Here is a 21,739-nt window from a genome sequence, read left to right as displayed (position 1 = left end):
ACGTACCTGCTCCCTAAAGCCCTTGAACGCAACGTCTATTTCTGACAGACGATGGCGCTCGATGCTTGGACATCACTGACCAGCAGTGTCAGCTCCAACTTTTACTTTCTACCAAACCACGACAAGGAGCGCCAAATCTATGTAAGGCAGTAACGACACATATATAGCAGTATAATCGACAGAACAGAGACGATAGTGTTATGAGAATATCAAATTAATTATCTGACGATTCAACATTTGTTCTTGTAATGGAAAGTACAGCGAACATGGTGGTATCACGTACTTCGGTAGAATCTGATAATATGTTATAGCCTATAAGTAGTATGGTTTGCTTTGAAACAAGTAGCCTACAAGTAACGACTGACTGAGTACTTAGTTTTTTGAGTAGCCTATGTGTGTGACATGCGCACACACGGCCAGCAGCAGCAGGAGCGACCCACCACCGTCCCGACACCGACACACTGTGAGGACGGAGACCGGCAGACGTATCAACAGCCGCGGGGATGTAAATGAGACGGACTCGGGCTCGGCGGGGACGGAGGGTTGTTCTCGGAGAATGCCACAGCAAGCGAGCACGCCGTCTGCGTTAGCTCACGATTGTACACAGTTAGCTCTAAAATACATAGCGAATAACGTTGAGTCGTGACTATTGTTAAATTATAAGCAAGAGGATCGTCCGGGCGGACTGCGTTAAACAGCCTCTTGCCAGCATGCCTCCTGCTCAGAGCCTTCAATCCAGCGGACTGACCCTGTCTGAAACAAGCATGGGTAGGTGTGTGCAAGGTCAATGGCGTGTCTGCAGCAGGTTTTATCAATTCAATAATATACTCGTTTGACCACACTGACTGCGGGGACGGCATTGAACGCTGCAAGCTTCTTTTAATTGTTTCACACACTAAGGTAAACATTTAGGCAATTATTTGTTATTTTTGTCGGTTTAAAACAGTAACGGAATGTTTCTCTCTCTCACAAACACACACAAAAGCAGACAAAACACTCGTTGCATCATCAGAGCGTTTTTTTTGTTTTTTTTTCTAGTCCAGGCCGCAGCGCGTCACTGCAGGTGCGGCGACGATGAGACTGTGGGATACTGTGGTATGGACTAAAATGGTCCATTCGTGTAGGAGACAATCTGTGAATATATTTACAACATTTTAGTAGGCTACTGCCCAACAGGTAATTCTCAATACTACTAGATTGTTGACACAGTAGGATCATGTAAGTGCTTTAGACTTCTTATTCCTTGTAAGGCAAGGTTGGAGAAAGAAAAGTGGTCACTTATTAGAGCATCACTGGCCATTATTTGACTTCTGAATTGCAAACCTCTCACACATTGTCAGGTAGTTCATTTTTGCTTAATGCACATTTTGTTATGTTGAATATGCGCTTGTGTAAATGATGGTTGTATTATTAGTAGCTACGTTGTGCACTGTGAACTCACCAAGGCAACTTCCTATCAGTAATTGTTGTACTGCCAATATAGTGAAATTATTTGATTTTTAGTACAGGATGAAAACTCTGCTTTACAAATATAAAGTATACAGTTACCTGGCCTGACAGGATGCATACATGTATTGTATAGTATGTTGCCTGTAAAAGTATTCAAAAACTTGAATGCCTCTATTAGACAGAATACAGCAAAGAACTGACTGGATATGAGGAGAGAGAAAGGGAATTAAGGGAATCATATTCAACAAAGGTCTCAGACAACAATACTTGAAGAGGATGTGTTGTTATTATATGATCAACATCTCAAAGCTGTTAATTTAAGTTTTTGACACAAATCAACAGAAAAAGCCACATAAATGTAAATATAATGATGAAAAGTAATTGTAAATGGCTGCAAATTGTTGAATCAATCGAACATTTGGTGCACGTCAGGAAGTTTTCCCACTTAATCAAACCATCTGTGATTAAAGAAAAGCAACATATATGAATATGTCAAGTTAAAGTTGGGTACTTTGTTTTATGTTTTTCAAATCAAGTCTAGTTTAGTTTATTGTCATATACATGAAACTCCAGTCCGGTCACATGTCTCTTTAACTACTTCCCATTGTATCAATGCTTGTGGTGGAGTCTAGTTGCAGCCTCATCCTTTAATTTCACATCACTTTCCTGTTCACGTCACAGCAGTAATGTGCGCTCATTTGTCGTCTTTTAGGTTCCTTTAAGAGGAGGAAGAGGAAATCCATAATAGTGACAGTGTTGCTGCTCATAGTATCTGTGCTCATCCTCATCTTTGGCCTGGCAGCGACTACCAGGACGCAGAACATTACAGTGGGTGGCTACTACCCAGGAGTCATTGTGAGTGCACATTCACACCTGGATGCAACAGCAACAGGCCTGTCCCCTGTCAGAGTTCATAATGAGTGAAGTGTCAGTGAAGTGAGAGTGTTTTCAGCCAGCTCTTCCCGCTCCTGATGAACCTAATTACTGAAAGGTCTCTGAGGGTTGAATTTTCCCCACATTCATTATTCAGCATTAGTATCATTATGGGCTGAGTGAGGCGAAATATCTCAGTCCATAAATGTGTTTTCTTCACAGTACTCAGCTTTTAGCGTTCTGCTGAAAGTAAAGAGCGACCATAAAAGCACCCCCTGTATGTCAGCTACATTTCCAAAGATGCCTCTTCTAATTTCGTCCTCAAATTCATCAGATTCATAGTTTAAATCATTAAGATACCATGTAATGTACAGAGATTGTGAATAGTTCATAACACTGTAAACATGCTAAAGTGCTTCTCCAGGGTATGACAGAAACACCTAACGCTTGATTTATCTCACTGTAGTATGAAATCAAAGCTTTATGGTCAAATTAGATAAATGCTTACAGTTATTTTCTCTCTTTCCAGCTGGGCTTTGGCTCTTTTCTGGGAATTATTGGCGCTCATTTGATAGAGAACAAGAGGCAGATGGTAAGAGGATTTATATTACCTTTGTGCATTGAGATCACTTTCAGTGCTTGGTGTCTCCTTGTCTTTACAGTAACAGAAAACTATCATTAAACTGCGTATCATTCCAAGTTAACTAACAACAGCCTACAGGCCTGATTATGTTGTCAATGTGACAATAGACATAGCAGACCTGACCCAGACTGTGAGTCCCACTTGGCTTGAGACGTCTGGGCTTCAAGGGAGATGCAGCCAGAAATAGAAATAGGGTGTAAGTGGAGGAGGGCAGATGTCCACACTGGAATGTGGGGAAGGAAACTGCAGATGAAGGGAGCAGGTGGAAGATGCCGGGCGGGGACTGTCAGGGCTGAAATGAAGAATGAGTTTGTACTGTGCCACCTTTTCACATAACGCATTTTGGATGCCATCGGGTCCCACAACTGACCAAGTTACACTGCGCTGCCTCTGATATGTTGTTTCCCAAAACATTTTATTACATAGAATAAAATGTGTTGATATATTTCATGGTTTGGGGTATTAGAAGCACACATGACTTTTTGTATTGTTACATTTTCAGTAGAGCTGAAATGATTAGTTGACCTACAGAAAATGAATGGACTATTTTACTAATTAATTAAACGCTTCATTCATATTTTAAGCACAAATGCCGACAATTCACTGCTTTAAGCCTCTAAAGTGTGAATATTGACAGGTTTTCTTTGTCTTTTATGATAGTAAATTGTACAAAGACATGCATGCTAGGTAACTCCTGCCATTGTCCTTGACATAGGTACTGGCATTACAACTGGAGTTGGTCATAGGGCGCCGGGCTATGGCTGCCCAATTAGTTAGGATGGGTTAAATGCAGAGGATACATTCCCCGTATGTGTAAATGTACTTGGCAAAAGAATTATTAATATATTGTATATTTGGATTTTGGACTGTTGCTTGGAGAAAACAATCTCTGGGAGATTTTGATAAACATTCACACTATTATCTGCCATTTTTAATTGACTAATTGAGAGAATAATCAGCATATGAATAAAAACGCTTTCTGTATTTTTATACTTGTAAATAGGAGAAATTAAGTGAATCATAATAAAAAAAAAAAAATCAACAAATTATCCTGTTAGCAGACATCAGCAGCAAACTGTGCACCTTTTATATTACAGTTTAAAATAAAGGATAATGAGTAAAGGATAAAAAAAAATATATAAAAATATTGATTTAAAATAATTTTATTGATTTAAAAATGGTCCAAAGAAAGTCAAAGGGTACATAGATGAAGAAGCACTTCTGATACACGTATGAATCCACTCCATGTAGTAAAAGATCCTACTGAATGCCACTCAAAACCTACATTTTTTATTCCACATTTGCCAGTTTATCCCCGAAAAACATGTTTGAACATCTTGATGTTTAAAGCCCTCAAAAACTTGGTTCCAAAACTTAAGTATTTCACTATAACATCAAATAATAATGACTAAGTGTGTAACAATCAAAGTTAAAGGCATACTATGCAGTTTTCATTTTTGTCAAACAGCGACCCCTACAGTCGCTGTGGAGTACTTGTATTTAACCTTACCTTTGCTGCTTTTTAGCTCTCGCCAACGAATGAAAGTCTGACCGAGTGGGACTCTTGTCTGGTTCCTCAGGCGGCCAGTTTCTCGTTTTTTTTTTTTTTTGTGGGCATTTCTGCCTTTATTTGATCGGAAAGCTGAGACATGAAAGGAGAGAGGGTGGAAGACATGCAGGAAAACCGTCACAGGTCGGACTTGAACCCTGGACCTTCTGCGTCGAGGAATAAACCTCTGCACATGTGCGCCCGCTCCACCAAATGAGCCAACCGGCCACAGTTTCTCGTTTTCTTTTCCTTGACTCTTCCGACCGCGTTTTCTTCGTCGACTTCGCCATGATTCACGTCTGAAATGCGTGCTAGTGTCTTCCATAGAGGCTGCTTCTTGTTACTGTTGATGTATGTGACGTCGTGCCGTAAGGCAAGTCGTGATTTGGCGGGGCGCCACCTTTCAAACCTGCATTGCTGGTTTTGCCAGCAGGTGGCGCCCCCCCCCCCCCCGCCTTGCTATTGGGATGATTCGCCCTACTACGAGTTTGTTTACCATCGAAATGACTTTGAAGCTGTTATATTAAGGTACAAATCTTGCATAGTATGCCTTTAAAGTTTGGAAAACATATTAAGGTATAATTTATTAAGAGTTTAACACTCAAAGCCTGCTTCATTAGGAGTGTTGTGTATGCCTTGCATCATAAGCAAACCCCACAACTCAGACTTTGATTCAAATGTTGCTCCTGAGTAGGGTTGGGCATCGTTTGGATTTTAACGATTCTGATTCCAATTCCGATTCTTCCTTTCGATTCCGGTTCTTATCGATTCTTGATTCCGATTCTTTGAAGGGTGGAATTGAAACGGGTCACATGCTTATTTCATAAATAAGAGTAAAGTTTTATTTTGATTCAGTGGTGGTTTGCAGTTTTACCGGGCTTTTTCAACATAAAATAAAGCCACACTAGAGCACTGCTTACTGTGCTCCATGGCTGCAACACAACAAGCGCCTGGCCGCCACGGAAACCAAAACTTGCGCATGCTAAATTTGGAACCCATGATCAGATTTGAAACCAAATCCTAAAACGATTCCAAACAATTCCAATAGAGAAACGATTCCACTGGAATCGTAATTTTTTAAACAAATCCAAGTAGGAATCGGTTCTCGATGCCCAACCCTACTCCTCCTGAGTGCCTCATTGATGAGACATTATGTTTTTCCAGCTAAGCCCTGTCCACTTCAAACCAGTGAGAGGAGCACACAAGAGAGCACAACACAAATACAGAAATTCTTTAATTTAAAATAACTCAAACTGTTGTTAGTTTTGCAGAAAATAATGTGTTGATGGAGGGCCAAGTCCGTCAGAGTAAAAAACTAAGAATGACAAGCCCGACTAACTATCAACACCTTTGCAAATCATAAACACAATGTTGAAAATCCCTTGGTTTCTCAATCATATGCTTACAGATGTATTCATGTCAGTGTTGTAGAAAGCTTGGCACAGGCATAAATCCCTGTTACCTCTAGCTGTTGGATCTGTTGTGTCACTTGCACTGCCTCCTTCCTGTGAGCTCGGCTGGCTGCAGACAGGGTGGGGTGATGTGTAATTGAATACATGCTGCTGTCTTTCATTAAGGAGTGAAAAGAGGAGAGTTAGGGGAGTGTGGAGGGAATTAAGGGTTGCAGTGCCTATAAAGAGCTGGGCACCATGCCAGCCACAAACACCATTGGAGCTGGGTGACAACCGCAGCGCGCCGTTACTGTCTTTTACCCGGCCCACACAGCCCCCTTCACCCTGGTCCCATTCAGAGGTATTCATATTTAGAGAGAAGCACCATGCAGGATGATACAGATTATTGTTGAGAATGTAACCCAATACAAAAGTGGTGAGAGGAAGCAATTCAAATTATGCTTAAATTGAGTTTATAGTCTCACAATCATTTTAGTGCGATGAGGAGTGATGCAGATGATGTTTTCTTTCACAGTTAGTGGCATCTATTGTCTTCATCAGTTTCGGAGTGGTGGCTGCCTTCTGCTGTGCTATCGTTGATGGAGTGTTTGCTTCCAGGCACATTGTAAGTATCACTGAAGCTTCTACTTATATAACCAAACTGATAAATTATAAAAATGGATAACACTTATGCCCTGACTTATAACTTAACGATTAATCAATGCCATTCCCATTAAAGATTAATATACTCTGTCTGCATGAGACATACAGTAAAACTTCTGCCCTTCTGCAAGGGCATTGCTCACATATGGTCAGCAGTAGCAGCTGCTGCACCCTTCTCAGCAAGAAAAATGTATTTTGTAGTAGGAGATTATTCTCCGTGATGCAAAGTACTTATAACTTATAACAACTAATGCAATCTTTAAACAATTATGCTAAAATGGGTTACTAGGTGAAGAGAGGGGTGATCAGGGAGATCAGCACCATTATGAGATCAGCACCATTAGCAGGATTTCATTTACAGTAAAATGGAAAATGGAACATTTCTTTTCAGATAGTTTTTTTGTACACTGAACTACAAAGAGCCTTACTGTTGCATGAAAGGGAATTACTAATATGATGCAGTGACAGACTGAAGAGATGATGTGACGCTGTCAGATGGTTATCCATTCTCAGCAGTAATCACAGATGAGTTCTTGTCTCTTTTGGTTTCTTCTAATTCAGTGTGTTTGTCAGTAGACCAGTGATGAATTGTGCAGTAAAATGTGTTAAAATGTTGTTAATTGTACTGCAGGACCTCAGGCCTCTGTATGCTGGCCGCTGTGAGTATCACTCCAGTGAGACTGAACGTGATGTAAGAAACACATAATTTTCTGTTTACAGAAATACAATGAATTCATGCTCAGTGTATGTGTATGTGTCAGTGTTAGCCTTGCACTTGGATAGGGACATTGTTAAGAGCCACAAGTCGACCTAAAGTGAAAAGACTAATAATTAAAAATTAATTTTGGCCTTCAGGTGCCCTGTCAGACATCATCGCGCACATGTAACCTGCGTGTGAAGGGCAACACCTGTTACTGCTGCGACCTCTATAACTGCGGGAAGTGAGTATGCCGACAAACCTCTAAATCAGTAGCTACTTACTTTGCTGTGTTGCTTTGATTTTTTTATGTGTACCGTTGTGCCATTTTTGTGGGAGATTTTTTTGCACTGCAACGTTGATTGTATTAGAACAAGAATGTTTCTTTTCTTTTAACCTTTGTTGCAGAGAACATCCTCTTATGGGACTTCAGAATAAAGATGTTTTGAAAAAGTTTAGGAAATCATCCATGATTTGGAAGTAGGTTCCTTTTTTTTTCTAGAACCATATCGGCCATTAATGAGCAACTTTTTGTAGTGTGCCAATTCCACTTCATGTCCTTTTTGTGTTCAACCAAACACCCATTCATATCCTCTGTGTCTCAAGCTCTCATTGACTCATTAACATCTATAAATCAAAACATGTTGTATGTCTTTCATTGTGTCCTGAATACAAAAAAGAAAAACTTTCATTATTGACTTTTTGTGGCTTGACTGTATGCCGTCTCCCTCTCTGTTCCACCCACTGGGCTAGCCGTGTAGAGGTGATTGGAGGCTACCATGAATACACAGATGTGAAGAGCTGCGAGGACGTGGTGCACCTCTATCACCTGTTGTGGTCCGCTACAATCCTCAACATCGTGGCCCTCTTTCTGGGCATCATTACTGCTGCGGTGCTGGGAGGCTTCAAAGACATGGTGGGTACATATATTTACCAGCAAAGAAGAGAAGACACCATCTGGCAATTGAGTGTAAATTCTGCCCAATGTGTTGAAATAATGTATGAGCTGATGTAAAGGCTTTTGTTTTGTAAGTCTCTGGTGATTGAACTGACAGAAACTGACCAATATTCTTCCTGTCAGACTCCCTCAGCTGTCTCAGAGAGCACATCTGAACCGGAGACCATCACAGCTCCAGTCCCCTCACAGCCTCCTCCACCCACCACCACCCACAACTCATATTACAACACTGCCCCCTGCCTGCCGCCTTACACTGCCTACGACCTGCAGGTACAGAGCCACTTTAAATAATCAAGCAAAGTCACATATGCAGTGATTTAGTCAGCAGTTATTCTGAAACCAAACTCTTGAACAGGTCATTCTAATAAATGTTTGTCTTCCCCACAGGGCTCCTACATGTTCCCCGACTCCTCCGGCCTGTCGGATGACTCCCAGTCTGGAGCCAGCCACCTGTGGCCCACCATGATCCCTCCACGCTACTCTCCTCCTCACAACCATCCTGATGAGAAGCCCCCACCGTACAGCCCGTAAGATGGCTTAGAGCAAAGAAGGCACCTGAAACATTATCGGGTGCTGATTGAGTGGTTTGAATGCACAATTCCTCTGGGCTTTTCCTCACTATCTTTGAGAACTGTGTTGAAGGAAAGGTGGCGAGGAAGAGGATGGCCACGGAGCACACTCCCTTTGAGTTCAGCCCAACACAAGGAGTGTTTGTCTCCCTGGGCACCACTCACTCTCATGCCTACAGCGTGTGTGTATGTGTGTGTTTGTGTGTGTTTGTGTGTGCATATACACATCAAGAGAGAGACAGCCGTTTCAAAGCCAGGACTGTTTACACATCTAACTGCCTTAATGCAAATTGGGCTATCAGCGCTGCAGCTCTCGGCCACCTGGACTTAATCTGTACAAGGTCAAAAACTCTCCTCCAGCTCCTGCTTTATGTTCATTCCTGTTTAGTACATATTGTAAATGCTTCCTGCCTCGAGTAACACAGATGACAACGTCCTTGCAGTTTGCACTGTGAGGATCTGGACTGATGAGCACAGCTACGTATAACCCTCCTATGATATCAAACCCCAGTTAATGAAAGCTTTGGTGTCTTCCCCAGTTAGGAATCAGCTAGAAAATGAAAAACTAGTTGTAGGCCCAGGCAGTCGTTTCTACACTTGTTAATTAGGCAAAGTTAGCAGTAATGGAGGTATTACATGCTCTTAATGTATGTACAGCAGTATTATACAGATGCAATTTTAGCAAGCTAAGCCTAAGGTATACAGTCTGATCATGGTATCTATTCATCAACTCTTCAGTTTATGTTCAAGAATATCTTGATCAGTTTGTGGTGAACTTTGCAGAGCAATGAAGAAATAAGCTATTCTGCAGTAGTTGTTAAGGATGGTTACAGTTACACCCAAAAATCCTATATATTGTGTTTTCACTGAAAGCTGCAAAGCAGGTAAGCGTATTTCATCTCTCCTTGTAAGTAGTCGCAATATCACATTTATGAGTTGAAATGTGTTGTCTTTGTCAGGAAGAAAATTAGTAAGCCCGAGTGTAAACAGTCGGTGCTGGATTCACTGACGAGATGGGAGATCATGAAAAGTCAAAGAACTGTTGTTCCCCGAGAAAGAGTTAAGAAGAGTAAACTTCGTTTGTGAGACAGGTCGTTGTCAGCTTTAATCCCTGATTTTTATAATTTAAACAATGCACTCTCAGGGGCTGATTGCCAGTTCCTTTTTGTCTTGCCATTAAACAAATGTTTTGTGTAATTCAAATGGTGTGCGTTTCTTTTAAGCCAAGCTAGCAGTGTGGTCGGTCGGTTCACCACTTTGTCCCAGACTGACACATCTCAACTGTTGGTTAGGTTAGATAGGTTGCCATGAGACAATTTACACAGACATTCATAGTGCTCAGATGATGATCCTTACTGACTTCAGGGAACCGGACTTTCCCTCTTGTGTCACCATGAGGTTGACATTTTTAGTGTGTTGGTGAAGTTCCTTATTACTGTTGGACGGATTGCTTTTAAATTTGTTGCAGATGTTCATGTCCCCCTCTAAAGATAAAACAGTGATAACTTTGGTGATCACCTAACTTTCCACATAACACCATCAAGTCAAAACTTTGGTTTATAACCACATACCTGAAAAACCACACCTCAGCTCGACTTTCATGTTTAGTGCCAATTAGCAAATGTTAGCATGCTAACATGTTAAATTAAGATGGTAAACATACCTGTAAACATCAGCATGTTATCATTGCGGGTATGTTAGCATTTAGTTTAAAGTCTGTCCTATACACTGCACTCCAATCTGCTGCCCGGGCGCTTGACAGTGGCCCGCTGCTCCTAATGCTTAGGATGGGTTTAATGCAGAGCTCTAATTTCACCATGTCGTGCTGTGTACAATTGCATTTGGTAATGAACAAAATTTAAGTTCATGACACTAGTGGATTTAACTCTTGATCCAGAACTCCAGACAGGATTTTGTATAATTCAGACTTATTATACTTTGCGAGAGACGTGATTAAGACTTTTGTTGTGTTCATTTTGAGATGCTAAAGAAATGTACACGCATTGACACAACAGTAAATAAAATAGCAGATGCATATGTGCTGGTAGTGCGAGAGAATTAAGTTTAAATAGTAAAACAATCATTTATTTACCATTAGGTAAATAACACTCGTTGCTAATTGACAGAAAAGGGAGATTTTGTACAATGCCAACATAACTGAGTATTTAAGTATTTAATTTTGTTGCTAAAACGCTATTAAACTAATAAATACATCTGAAACAGTAAAAAAAAAAAGGTAACGCAAACATACTGTACATCACACAACAATGTTAATCTGTTAATTGAAAAACAAATTGAATGACATGAAGTAGAATAGATTCCCATGTTAGCACTACTTTCTTTTTTTTTACTCATACTGACCAATTACATTTTAAAACAATGGAAGAACAAGATTCAAAATGTAGAAATATTACAAAAAAATCTGCCTGATCCATCACTAAGTGCTATTACGGACTGAAATAATCCTCAATTTATGTCAATCCTATCATTACATTTGTGTGCAAAATCCCTAGCCTACACTATGAAGCCGGCTGATTTTGCATTAAAATTACATTTAGGGCACAACAAGGAAAGCAAAGAAAATAAAAATGTACAGGTGTATCAAAATAAAACAAGGGGTTTAATGGACAAAAAAAAGCCATTAGTATTTTTCCATCCACTGGAAAATTAAATAACTATTGTATATATCTTCCCTGCCACAATACCCACGTGGGATCGCCAACAATCACACAATGAAAAAATATATTTTCCGATCATTAACATTCTCACTCAAATGGGAACAAGGAGTCACCAGTCCAGAAACTCCATCTGATTTTCAAATACAGGCTGAGATTCATGATTGATGCATCCGATGGTGATGGACTTAAAATGTAAGCGATCATGTTTTATTTAATTACAGGCATCGTCCTGTATTTTACATATCCTGTGAAAAAAGGGTTACCTGGTTACAGACCAAATCATCAATTGAGGTTTCACATATTTTATGAAATGGAGCTCAGTGGGATGCTTAATGTCTTTAACTGATTCAGACGACCTGCAGAAACAAGAGAACGAGAAATTCAAACATCTCATTTCAATGCTTTGTCCTCCAGATACTTTAGTAGACATCTTCTAGCTGATATAGCTATAATTTGCCTCATACATTAAACCTACATTTGCCTTTTTATTACAGCTAGTGAATTATGCCTCACATTTCTGGGGCAGTTTTTGATTGATTGAGTTTACTGTGTGTGAACTGTATTTTTGCTAATGTGACGATCATTTATTCCAATGATACAAAAGATCAAGGCTATTACACAAGCAGAGTAAAGTGAGTAAAGGTACGGTCACATTACACTTCCATCCTGCAACTATTCACTCCGTCTCACTTTCACATCAACTGAAAACAGCACGACTGACACATTCAAGCAATCTCCAGCTGTCTCTGGCAGACTCACAGTTCAGAGTTCCCTGCTGCTCTGACATTATTCTACAGTGCATCATCGCCATATTCATTAAAACATTACACCACAAATGTCATTAAACAGAAAGGCTAATGTGACCGTACCTTAAGCGGACACTATTGAGAATTACATACGAATATTGTTGACATGGAACCAAAGAGGAAAAAAGGGTCGGGGGCACCTAAAAGGCACAGGTAATGGAGCAGCGCACGTGTTGCTCAGTAGGTCTCTGGTATAACAAAGTCAAACTCTGTGGCTCCTTGTGGAGGACTGTTCATGGTTGACTCTGGTTGGCTGTGAGCATCAGGTGGCATGTGAGCATCGGACTCAATAAAGATGTCATCCCAGTTCAACATCCTGGTCTGGGTGGAGGAGTGGACATCTTCGCCGACGCTGGTTATGTGATGCACGCTGCCATCCTCGGATATGACAGGGACCCCCTGCCCGTCGGTACTCCACGAGTATGGCTTCATCTGCACCGTCTTACACGGCAGGAGTCGGTATAAGTTGTTGTCTGCATCATCTTTCTCTTTCCTCCCGCTGGGATCCTGGTTGTGGACTTGCTTGCAGTGGGTGGAGAGTAACTGGTAGTTCATGAACATTTCATTGCACACCAAGCACTGGTACCTCCTCTCTCCTGTGTGGTGGATTTCATGTTTAGTTCTGTACTCGGCCAGTGCAAAGACCTTGTTACAGTAGCGACACGGGTACTTCTTCTCCCACGAGTGGGTGTTGAAGTGACGGCGGAGACTCGTCAGACACACGTACGGGCGCTTGCAGACGATGCACACATAGAAAGTCTTCCCATCCATGATCAGCTCGTAGTGATCCTCAAGCTCTGTTTTGGTCCTCTTCTTCTTTGGGCTGGCCTTCGGGGATGTGGGTGCTTTATCCAGGGGCTTTATAGGCGTTGCCATTAATGATCTCTTCCCTTTATTGGCTTTAGAGCCCCCTTCGCCTGGATCTTCCTTCACTGGGACAATGTCATAAGTGTCTTCTCCAATATTGGCATACACTTTACAGCCTGATGAAATTGAATCAATTTCTGTTGCTGTATTCAGTGTCACCGTCTTTTTTGCTGCTATAACTGATTTGGGTATGTTAGTTTGATTTGCTTGGCTATCAGACACATCTAAGAGCCTTACTTTGAAATCCCCTTGCTGAGATGAAGCAGACACTTGCTTCTTGTGGACTCCCATTATATCACTGTTTTCAGAGGTCTGAGAGGCACTCGAGGGCTCAGGGGTGAAACTGCCTAACCTGGCTGGCGTTGTGGGAGCACTTCCTGAGGAAACTCTGGCAGGGGAAGACGAGTTATTGGAGCTGCTGTCTGGACTGCGCAGAGGGCTGCTGTTGGGCAAACTGGGGTTTGGACAACTAATGACGAGAGGCTTTGCAGTATATGTTTTCAAGGGGGTTCTGGCTTTCTCTTTCTGTTTTGCAACTGCATGGTTTGATTCTTCATTTTGATTTTGTGCTGCATTTTTTGAATCAGCTATATCCACATCAATGACCTCACCAGAGTTGGCTTTCTGACTGGCTGCTCTGGTTTGAGCATCTGTATGCGAGACAAACATAACATCATTGTCCGAGTCCTCGTCATTACCTGCAGGCTTGCTCGTCTGATTGAATTCCTCTGCGGATATTGAGAAAGACTCTGCGATGATGGGCATCATCTCTGTGGGTGTGTCACTTTTGCTCCCAGTCTCCTTAGACAAACCAGGCAGACCCTTAACTTGTGATAATGGTGACCCCAAGTTTGCAATGAACTTGACTCCCAGTATCTGTCCGGCATTGATGAGCTCCTCAAGCATGTCAGAGCGGACACGGAAAATCTTGGCGCTGTAAATGTAATTAAGAATCTCCTCAAAGATTTCTGCTCTGATGAAGTTTAACTCAATCACTTGTCCAGCTACGCTGAAGAGCTGGTGGAAATATGTACTTGAGGCAGACAAGATTGTTTTGTGAGCTCTGAATTTCTTGTCCTGTATGATAATGGTGACGTCACAAAATAATCCATGGCTTCGCTGCTCATTCATTGACTTCAGCACAGTTGCTGAATACTGTGTGTCAGTCGCAGATATCAGCTTTAGACTTGGCATGGCTGTAGAGAGAAAAATCAAAGAGAACAAGTGAGAATCACATTTCTGAGTGCAACAGAAAAGTCAAGTTAATTACATTATGGTGACATGCAAAACACCATTAGGCGCTTCAAAAAAATATAAAGTTAAAGGTTTGGAGTCAAATTCTGTTTTGGTCATTTTCATACCCTGCTTTTCCAGTTATAACAGTCCAAGCAGTCAATAAAGTTTGTTAAAGGACGTCTAACATCAAACCACCTCTGACTTGGTTCTCTTTTTGTTTGTGCAATACTATATGTTACACCCAGTTTGTAGTGAATTAGCTAGCTATGAGTGTGCTCTTTGAGAGGTATTGATTCATGCTTATAAAGGCTATTGTTTGAGATGCTTCTAAATTGTAGTACACAATACTGGGGTGTTTCTAATATAGTTATAGTTCTCTGGTGGACAAACTACGTTACTGTGACACTATATTCTCTGAAGTTTCTTGTAACTGAACAGTCAACATATATCCTGATTGCAATAAGTTAATACAGACCCTGCCAAGTTATTGGTCTACCTCTAATACTGAATCTACCCACACTGGCGGTAGCCAAAAGGTTACAAAGCACGTTTTCTGACTAACAAAATTAAATTTACAGAAACACAAACAACAGGCTCCAAAATGGCCATGAAGTTGCAAATGTTTCAACGAAAAATTAACATGAAAGTATGATTTTTTTTCGTTAGCTTAAGAAGATTGTGCCCTGTAAACTGGCTGCTGTTTATGTGAAATTACAAATGACTTAATAGAAGAAAATACTATCAAGTTCTCGAAAAGGCCGTGTCTCGATGCAAAGAGCAACAGTGAGAGCATGAATGTGAACATCACTGTTTACAGTCGTGCAAATGTGAGTCAGGCAACAAAAACAATAACGCTAGTTTAACAGGAGTGTGGTAACAAGCTGAAATATCAGTCTCGTATGACATTGTACAAGTGCGAAACTACGTTTATTTAACTTTAACGGGGACATTAGTTACTTTAACGAATCTATTATGGTTGCTTTTGATTAAGTCCTATCACAACACTGTTGTTTCAGCCAGCTAACAAAAGGTAACGCTAGCTGCGTTTCCTCCCTTCTTCCTGTTTAATGAATCGCGGACAGCGCGGCCTACTATTTAGCATCCCTTTAGCATGTTAGCTTTAAATACAACACCACAATGGATACATGGGATCTTGCAACTTTAAATAGCTGCACATGAAATGAATATTTTTTTACCTGCAACCTTGATGTTTTCTGCCAAGACTAAGCAGTACCACTACCACCGACTGTAGTAACTTACTTAGCTGGCTACAGACAATGGCTAACAACAGACAGCTTCCCCTGCCAACTGCACTGCAGCCTCATTGATTGAACAGCCACAAGGAGTCGCCGTCGTGTCGGACTAACAACTACACAATTAAACTAAAAACTATTACAACACATATTGCAAATAACAGGTTAACTCCACGTTAGCATTTAAACACCATTGAAAGAGTGCCTGGACGTTATTTCTGTGGAAAACTTACTTTTCCACGCCGGGTTTAGCGTCGAGATAACTACCGGTTCATTGCCTTCAAAATAAAAGTGTAGAGACGTACGGACATCAAATAAAATAAAGTAAAATACCTGGGGAGCACAGTTTAGGTTCAGATTCAAGACTCAAATCGGGGCCTGTTGGAGTCCCTGGGGAGCGGTTGAAGTCTTCATGAAGCTTATCGGACATGGTCTTTCTCATCCTTCCCTTGTATTTATCATACTTTCCCGCGTGTTTAGCGTTGTAATGCCGCTTCATATTAAACCCCTTAAATAATACTTTCTGTCTGCAAATGAGGCACGTAGCGGTCGCATTCAACTCCGTAAAAAAGAACTCCATTGCTAGTGCCTCCTCAACTTTCCTGTTCACCGCCGGTGGCTCCACGTTTCCTTTCAGCTTAACAGTAGAAGGCATTTTGCTTTACTGAGCTGTTACGGCGCGTCTCTATTGTTACAAAAACAAACTGCTACCCACACTCACTGACTAGCTAGTCCGACAAGTACCAGTCGTACCAGTGTGGTCCACATTACACATGTTTGGAACTTCCTGTGTTGTGCCGAGTTGTGCCTGCCTGCCAACATCTGGGGGGCGGGGGTTTAATTTTCTACCTATATTTCACATGTGGCTCCTCTTAGTAGTAGGCTAATTCTACAGAGTCTAATTAACAATGATGACTCTAAACGTATAAGATATAAACTTAAAACCATCGATCACCATTGTTGAACCACACAGAATATATATTTTTGTAACAGTATTTGCCTTAGAAATTATTGGCTGCAGTTTTTGTTTACGCTGTGCGCGCTCCTGCTAGGTGCATGCAAATGTATGCGGACCGATCACGGGGACCGATCATAGACAAATGCGGACAAAGTGAAACCGGAAATTGAGGTTACACAGTTACAAAACTTCCAACACATCTGGACGTGCTTATGTCCAAATCGAGGTCGATAATAGTTTTGCAAAACCATGAAATGTTATCTTTGTTAGAGTACAAACTTCTTTGCCAGCGGTTCAATCTCTGTTAACAGAGAACTCACCCACCACCCATTGGACTATTTATTTTTGAGCTTTTGCTATCCAACTGGAAAACATTTGAATGCAAATCAACATCAAATGAGCAGTTCATAAATGTATTCTTATAGACAATTAACCCGGTAGTTTTTTATTTATTTTTTCTCATTATTCAGTCTCAATTGACTTAACGTTGCTATTAATGTTGGGTGCACATAGTATTTAGTACCTTTAAATCTTTGGTTTCATGGTTTCATGCTTTCATTAGTGTATAAAATGTATAATATATATATACATTTATTATACATTGTATTATACATTTTCTCATAAAAAGTGCAAGCGGAACTTTGTGCAGCATTTTTAGGAAGACCGGCTTCTGTTTGAGAACGGACGTATCTTGATTTCCTGTTATTGGTTAGTGCTTGTTGCGTATTACAGAAGACTTGGACGCGTGTTAATTTTTCTCTTAATCTTCCTCAAAATACCAACGTTGTGTCTTTAGTGTGTCCCGTATTTTCGGTGTGAGTTTAAAGCAGTCAGTAGTTATGCCACTGTCGGATCGCTCGAGCTCTGACGGCGGCGGGGAGCCTCGGAGTCCTCGGGCCCGGAGACCCCGCACTCGCTCCCGCAGCCGCCACCGCAGCGACAGCCGCGAACGGAGCCTTTCTCCGTATAGCTTCGGGCCGAAACTCCCGAAGCCGCGCAACAGGGAGAAGGAACACGAAGAACGGGACCGCCGATTCCGAGAGGCGAGAAACATCAGGCGGATCCGCATCGGAAGCCGGTCTCGGTCCCGGTCCAGGTCCAGGGAGCGTCCCAACAATAACAACATCAGTCACAACCACTGGTCCGAGCAACGGGACGCTCCTGGAAAACACGGTAGCTTCAAAGAAGATTATTACTACGAACAGCAGCGGGACGACGCTCAGAGACAGAGACAAGAGGCTTTTATTGCCAGGTAACACATGAAAACGCCAAACGGCAATGAATCTATTAATCGTTGAAGGGTCGGTCTAACAGTTCAGTCATGCTTTTCTATGAAGTTATGATCACAAAAGATAGATAATAAAGTAAATTGAAGCAGCAGAGGTCAAGAAATCCTGACTTTTAGTCCATAGTATGAGTCAGGCTTCAGATCCCTTTATTATTACGTCTCAATTATACAAGTATAAGAGAGTAAAATACTTTTTGTTTTATGCTCCTCGACATTGACATATCCTGTCTGGTAAATATGCATGTCTTATTCAGGTTAAATATGTGTACATTCCAAGCCCAAGCTGAGGTAACCCTGATGACCTTGTTTTCTCTTTAGTGACTTCAACATTAATCTTTTAAAATACCTTACCAAAAATGTCCTTAATATTATATTATATTCTCGTTATTTTAGTGGGTTTCATGGTTTGTTGTTACTGATATCTCTGACATTGTTTTGAAATGCCTTGTCTTGATAATGGTAAAAAGCATCAAGAGGAGAAACCTATTTACAGAAAATCCGATGCAAAACAAAAATCAGTGTTTTTAAGAAGACCTTTGCTGGGAAAGAGTATTTAATGTGTCCGATTCAGCCTATGAGACATTTATGAATCTATTTAGCCTATATAGCAAAATTACAACTCATTGATACAAAATCAACTGCACTAATAAATAATACTGTATGCTCTTGGAATATTTCTTGATCGTTCAAAAGGTTTCGATACAGTTAACCAAGACTTTGCTTGCTGAATTATCCAGATGTGGTTTAAGAGAGACTGTTGAATGGTTGAAATCATTTTCACAATATCAATACAGGTATTTTCCAACACTGCTAATGTTGATTTGTTGCACAGCTCTACAGCTGTACAGCTAATCATACAAATCATACAATTATTCAGGTTTTAAACAAATGGAGGAACTGATATGAATGCTGCCTTAGTGGTCTCCCCCCACATTGTTACATAATAACATAAGAAGTTATTTGTTTAGAATGCTGCATCTGTCTGTCTTTCTGTTACAGGCGTCTGCAGGAGAGGGAGAGGATCGGTGAGTTAGGTTGTCCTGAAGTTTGGGGATATTCACCAAGAGTGAAAGAGCCAGAGTAAGTCAATAATCTGTCCTTCATAGCAACACATTTATCGTACAATATTGTTTTTAAGAAGCACCACACATTTTTTTTTTCTCCAGCACTGCACGTGTTTATTTCTTTGTTCTCCGACAGCTCTGACGAATTCACACCAGTCGAAGACGAGAAAAACAGCAGCTCAGAATCGAGCTCAGAAGGTACAGCACACAGTGTTTAAATAAATAAAGTAAAAGTAATAAAAATAAATTACAGGCATATTGAATGCCATTTGTATTTACGAAGAAATCTCTGTCGTTCACAGAAGAAAAAAAGAAGAAGAAAAAGAAGAAGAAATCCAAGAAAAAAAAGAACAAAAAGCACTCCGAGGACAGCGAGCTAGAGTCAGATTCAGATGGTAAGACACTCGTAATACCACTAATTTTAGAAAGTATATTTCACAAGATTTATCAGCTTAAATGTCATGTTTTTTTATCTTTCAGAGGAAGAAATAAAGAAGAAGAAAAAGAAAAAGAAGAGCAAGAAGTAAGTGCTAACATGCAGCTATACGCCAGCTTCATTCTCACAGAAAAAAAGGACATTTTGATTAACCAAACATCTCTTCCCGTTTCGAAACAGGTCAAAGAAGTCCAAGAAGAAGAAGGCGAAGAAGAGCCGCAAGGAGTCGAGTAACCCCAGCAGTGAAGAGTCAGAGGAGGAAGAGGAGGATCCCAGCGGGGTGATGTGGGTGGAGAAAACCTGCATGGATGAACACGTGGTTGGCCCTGAAGCCCCGCTCACACACATGTCCCAGGACGACCGACCTTTGGAGTGAGTCTATTTTTACTGTTGCAGTTTACGTCACGTTACTAATGCTCATCACATCGTGGTGATTAGCAGACCCAAACAAAATCGCCACAGTTTTCAGTGATGAGCCGGAATAAAAATCTGTGGAATTTAGCGGACTGTTTTTCTGCTTGGACTGGAGATGTTTTACCATTCTACGTTTTTTATTTATTTATTTTTCTTGAGTCTTTTTTAATATTTTTAAATTCTAAATCACCAGAGCCACACCGAATCTGCAGAATTCTAAGTCTGCAGATTCGGTGTGGCTCTGGTGATTTAGAATTGTCTGAGAACACCCAAAATTCATAACACGGACAGGTTATCTTTGCTAGCAATGACATGAGGCCCACTTCCTGTCGTAATTCTGTTTTAGTGCAGTTTAGAGAAGAATATGAGTGATTCGATCAAGCATTCATCATTTACCTTAAAGCACCACACACACCTACAGCCTCACAGATAGGCTGTAGACTCTTAGTCTTGTAAATTCAGTGATTCCAGCTTTTCAAATGTGAATATTTGCTGTTTTTCTTTCTTGTATGATGTCTTATGGTTTTTGACTGTTAAGACAAAACAAGACATTCGAAAATAGTCAGCTTGGACCTTAGAAACTTGTGACGTCCATTTTAATTTTGACCATTTTCTGACATGTAGGCCAAACAGTTGATCGAGAAAATCATCTGCAATGAGATAATAAAAATAATCATCAGTTGCAGCCCTAGAAGTTGGCTTACCAAGTGGTACGAACTAGTCGTTACTCTGATAAGAGGAAGCAAACATCTGTATTAACAGCACATAAATACATATATTTACAGTACTTTTAAAAATTTTTAATAAGTGCTTTTTTTCTTCTTCCAGTTTTGGTCATGCGCTGTTGCCAGGTGAAGGTGCTGCGATGGCGGAGTACGTGAAAGCAGGCAAACGTATCCCGAGAAGAGGTGAGATCGGTCTCACCAGCGACGAGATCGCAAACTTTGAGAAGTCTGGCTACGTGATGAGCGGCAGCAGGTACGTGATGTTTAGAAGTAGGACTATAAACTCTCACCTTGGCTGTGATACAATTTGTACTGCAGCAAATTAATAATTGGCAACGTTTCAGATGTCCGTATGATGCAAAGAGACGCAAGTATTTATCATTATTGTGATACTAACAAATTTCAAATGTAACCCTGCAGACATCGTCGTATGGAGGCTGTGCGTCTGAGAAAGGAAAACCAGATCTACAGTGCAGACGAAAAGAGAGCTCTGGCGTCCTTCAACCAGGAGGAGAGGAGGAAGAGAGAGAGCAAGATCCTGTCGAGCTTCAGGGAGATGGTGTACAGGAAAACCAAAGGCAAGGAGGAGAAGTGAACATCACATCTCTACAGATTACCCCTTTTATAGGACACCTTTACTTTTTTTCTTGGTGTATTAAGGTTTTATTTGTTTGGACGATAACCACATTCAGTTTAGGTTGAATGTACAGTGTGGAGAAGGATTTTAATTATAAAGAAAAGTGAGACTGAGAAGTATTCTGTTGTATAATATTCTCTTCCCTTTCAATCGCCAACTTTAATTTGATCTTGTTAATGTTTTGCAAATTATCCGGATCACAACGGTAAATAAATTTTCATTATCAAGTTGAGGTTTCCACATTTTTTGGTTTTAAAAAAAAAAAAAAAAAAAAAAAAAACTTCCGGTAATTTATAAGTGAAAAAGCAAAGATTATAAAAATGTTGAAAAACTGAACATCATTTTGTGAAGCTTTCTATTCTCTTAATCATTTTGTGACCTCTCAGATTTATCTTTCAATTCCTTAAACCCAGTTTCAGAATCACTGACTTAGAGCAATCTTTTAAATTATACCAAAGTGCAATATGTACAATATGATTGTGCGTATTCACCTGAGCTGCTACTACCAATATGTTCATCTGGTTTATGCTGAGTATAGTTGAATAACATTTATTATCTATCCTGTTTCAACCAGTTCCTTGGAGC

General features: G+C 40.6%; 3 protein-coding genes across 10 annotated transcripts; 2 read left to right on the top strand and 1 right to left on the bottom strand.

Moving 5' to 3' along the window:
* The first annotated feature begins 72 nt into the window (after nt 1-72).
* Nucleotides 73-9,995, top strand: tmem255a (transmembrane protein 255A). Of its 4 annotated transcripts, none has more exons than XM_031302866.2 (10): nt 73-768; nt 2,162-2,304; nt 2,852-2,914; nt 6,441-6,530; nt 7,200-7,259; nt 7,424-7,509; nt 7,674-7,745; nt 8,013-8,181; nt 8,347-8,493; nt 8,611-9,995. In XM_031302866.2, the coding sequence occupies exons 1-10, from the start codon at nt 711-713 to the stop codon at nt 8,752-8,754; spliced, it is 1,032 nt and encodes a 343-aa protein (XP_031158726.1). In that variant the 5' UTR covers nt 73-710; the 3' UTR covers nt 8,755-9,995. The 4 variants fall into 4 exon arrangements, with proteins under 4 accessions (XP_031158726.1, XP_035857468.1, XP_035857471.1 ...); XM_036001575.1 differs by having other exon boundaries at nt 74-768; nt 8,019-8,181; XM_036001578.1 differs by lacking the exon at nt 7,674-7,745 and having other exon boundaries at nt 74-768.
* LOC116052289 (NFKB activating protein) lies at nt 8,973-21,381 on the top strand. 2 transcript variants are annotated; one of them, XM_036001570.1, is made up of 10 exons: nt 8,973-8,988; nt 10,443-10,445; nt 17,304-17,842; nt 18,878-18,958; nt 19,079-19,140; nt 19,245-19,337; nt 19,423-19,465; nt 19,559-19,750; nt 20,621-20,770; nt 20,938-21,381. In XM_036001570.1, the coding sequence occupies exons 3-10, from the start codon at nt 17,430-17,432 to the stop codon at nt 21,110-21,112; spliced, it is 1,209 nt and encodes a 402-aa protein (XP_035857463.1). In that variant the 5' UTR covers nt 8,973-8,988; nt 10,443-10,445; nt 17,304-17,429; the 3' UTR covers nt 21,113-21,381. The 2 variants fall into 2 exon arrangements, with proteins under 2 accessions (XP_035857463.1, XP_031158710.1); XM_031302850.2 differs by lacking the exons at nt 8,973-8,988; nt 10,443-10,445 and having other exon boundaries at nt 17,251-17,842.
* Nucleotides 11,394-16,403, bottom strand: zbtb33 (zinc finger and BTB domain containing 33). Of its 4 annotated transcripts, none has more exons than XR_004105561.2 (3): nt 15,966-16,403; nt 12,029-14,339; nt 11,394-11,941 (listed from the first exon to the last, which is right to left on the bottom strand). XR_004105561.2 is itself a non-coding variant. In XM_031302858.2 (2 exons), exons 1-2 carry the CDS (start codon nt 16,285-16,287, stop codon nt 12,454-12,456), a joined length of 2,208 nt encoding a protein of 735 aa, XP_031158718.1. In that variant the 5' UTR covers nt 16,288-16,403; the 3' UTR covers nt 11,394-12,453. The 4 variants fall into 4 exon arrangements, 1 of the variants encoding a protein (XP_031158718.1); XR_004897426.1 differs by lacking the exon at nt 15,966-16,403 and adding an exon at nt 15,866-15,906; XR_004897425.1 differs by lacking the exon at nt 15,966-16,403 and adding an exon at nt 15,576-15,859.
* Nucleotides 21,382-21,739: the final 358 nt, after the last annotated feature.

The sequence above is a fragment of the Sander lucioperca genome, chromosome 1, assembly GCF_008315115.2.
Source record: "Sander lucioperca isolate FBNREF2018 chromosome 1, SLUC_FBN_1.2, whole genome shotgun sequence".
Lineage (NCBI taxonomy): Eukaryota > Metazoa > Chordata > Actinopteri > Perciformes > Percidae > Sander > Sander lucioperca.
Note: the sequence above shows the minus strand (reverse complement) of the source record. Positions and strands in the feature narration are given on the sequence as shown.

Coding starts and splice junctions, on each gene's coding strand:
- tmem255a (XM_031302866.2), top strand. CDS start 711: ATGCCTCCTGCTCAGAGCCTTCAATCCAGCGGACTGACCCTGTCTGAA. Junction 769..2,161: donor CCTGTCTGAAACAAGCATGG/GTAGGTGTGTGC, acceptor GTCGTCTTTTAG/GTTCCTTTAAGAGGAGGAAG. Junction 2,915..6,440: donor TAGAGAACAAGAGGCAGATG/GTAAGAGGATTT, acceptor TTTCTTTCACAG/TTAGTGGCATCTATTGTCTT.
- zbtb33 (XM_031302858.2), bottom strand. CDS start 16,287: ATGCCTTCTACTGTTAAGCTGAAAGGAAACGTGGAGCCACCGGCGGTG. Junction 14,340..15,965: donor ACCTAAACTGTGCTCCCCAG/GTATTTTACTTT, acceptor TTCTCTCTACAG/CCATGCCAAGTCTAAAGCTG.
- LOC116052289 (XM_036001570.1), top strand. CDS start 17,430: ATGCCACTGTCGGATCGCTCGAGCTCTGACGGCGGCGGGGAGCCTCGG. Junction 18,959..19,078: donor CCAAGAGTGAAAGAGCCAGA/GTAAGTCAATAA, acceptor GTTCTCCGACAG/CTCTGACGAATTCACACCAG. Junction 19,141..19,244: donor CTCAGAATCGAGCTCAGAAG/GTACAGCACACA, acceptor TGTCGTTCACAG/AAGAAAAAAAGAAGAAGAAA.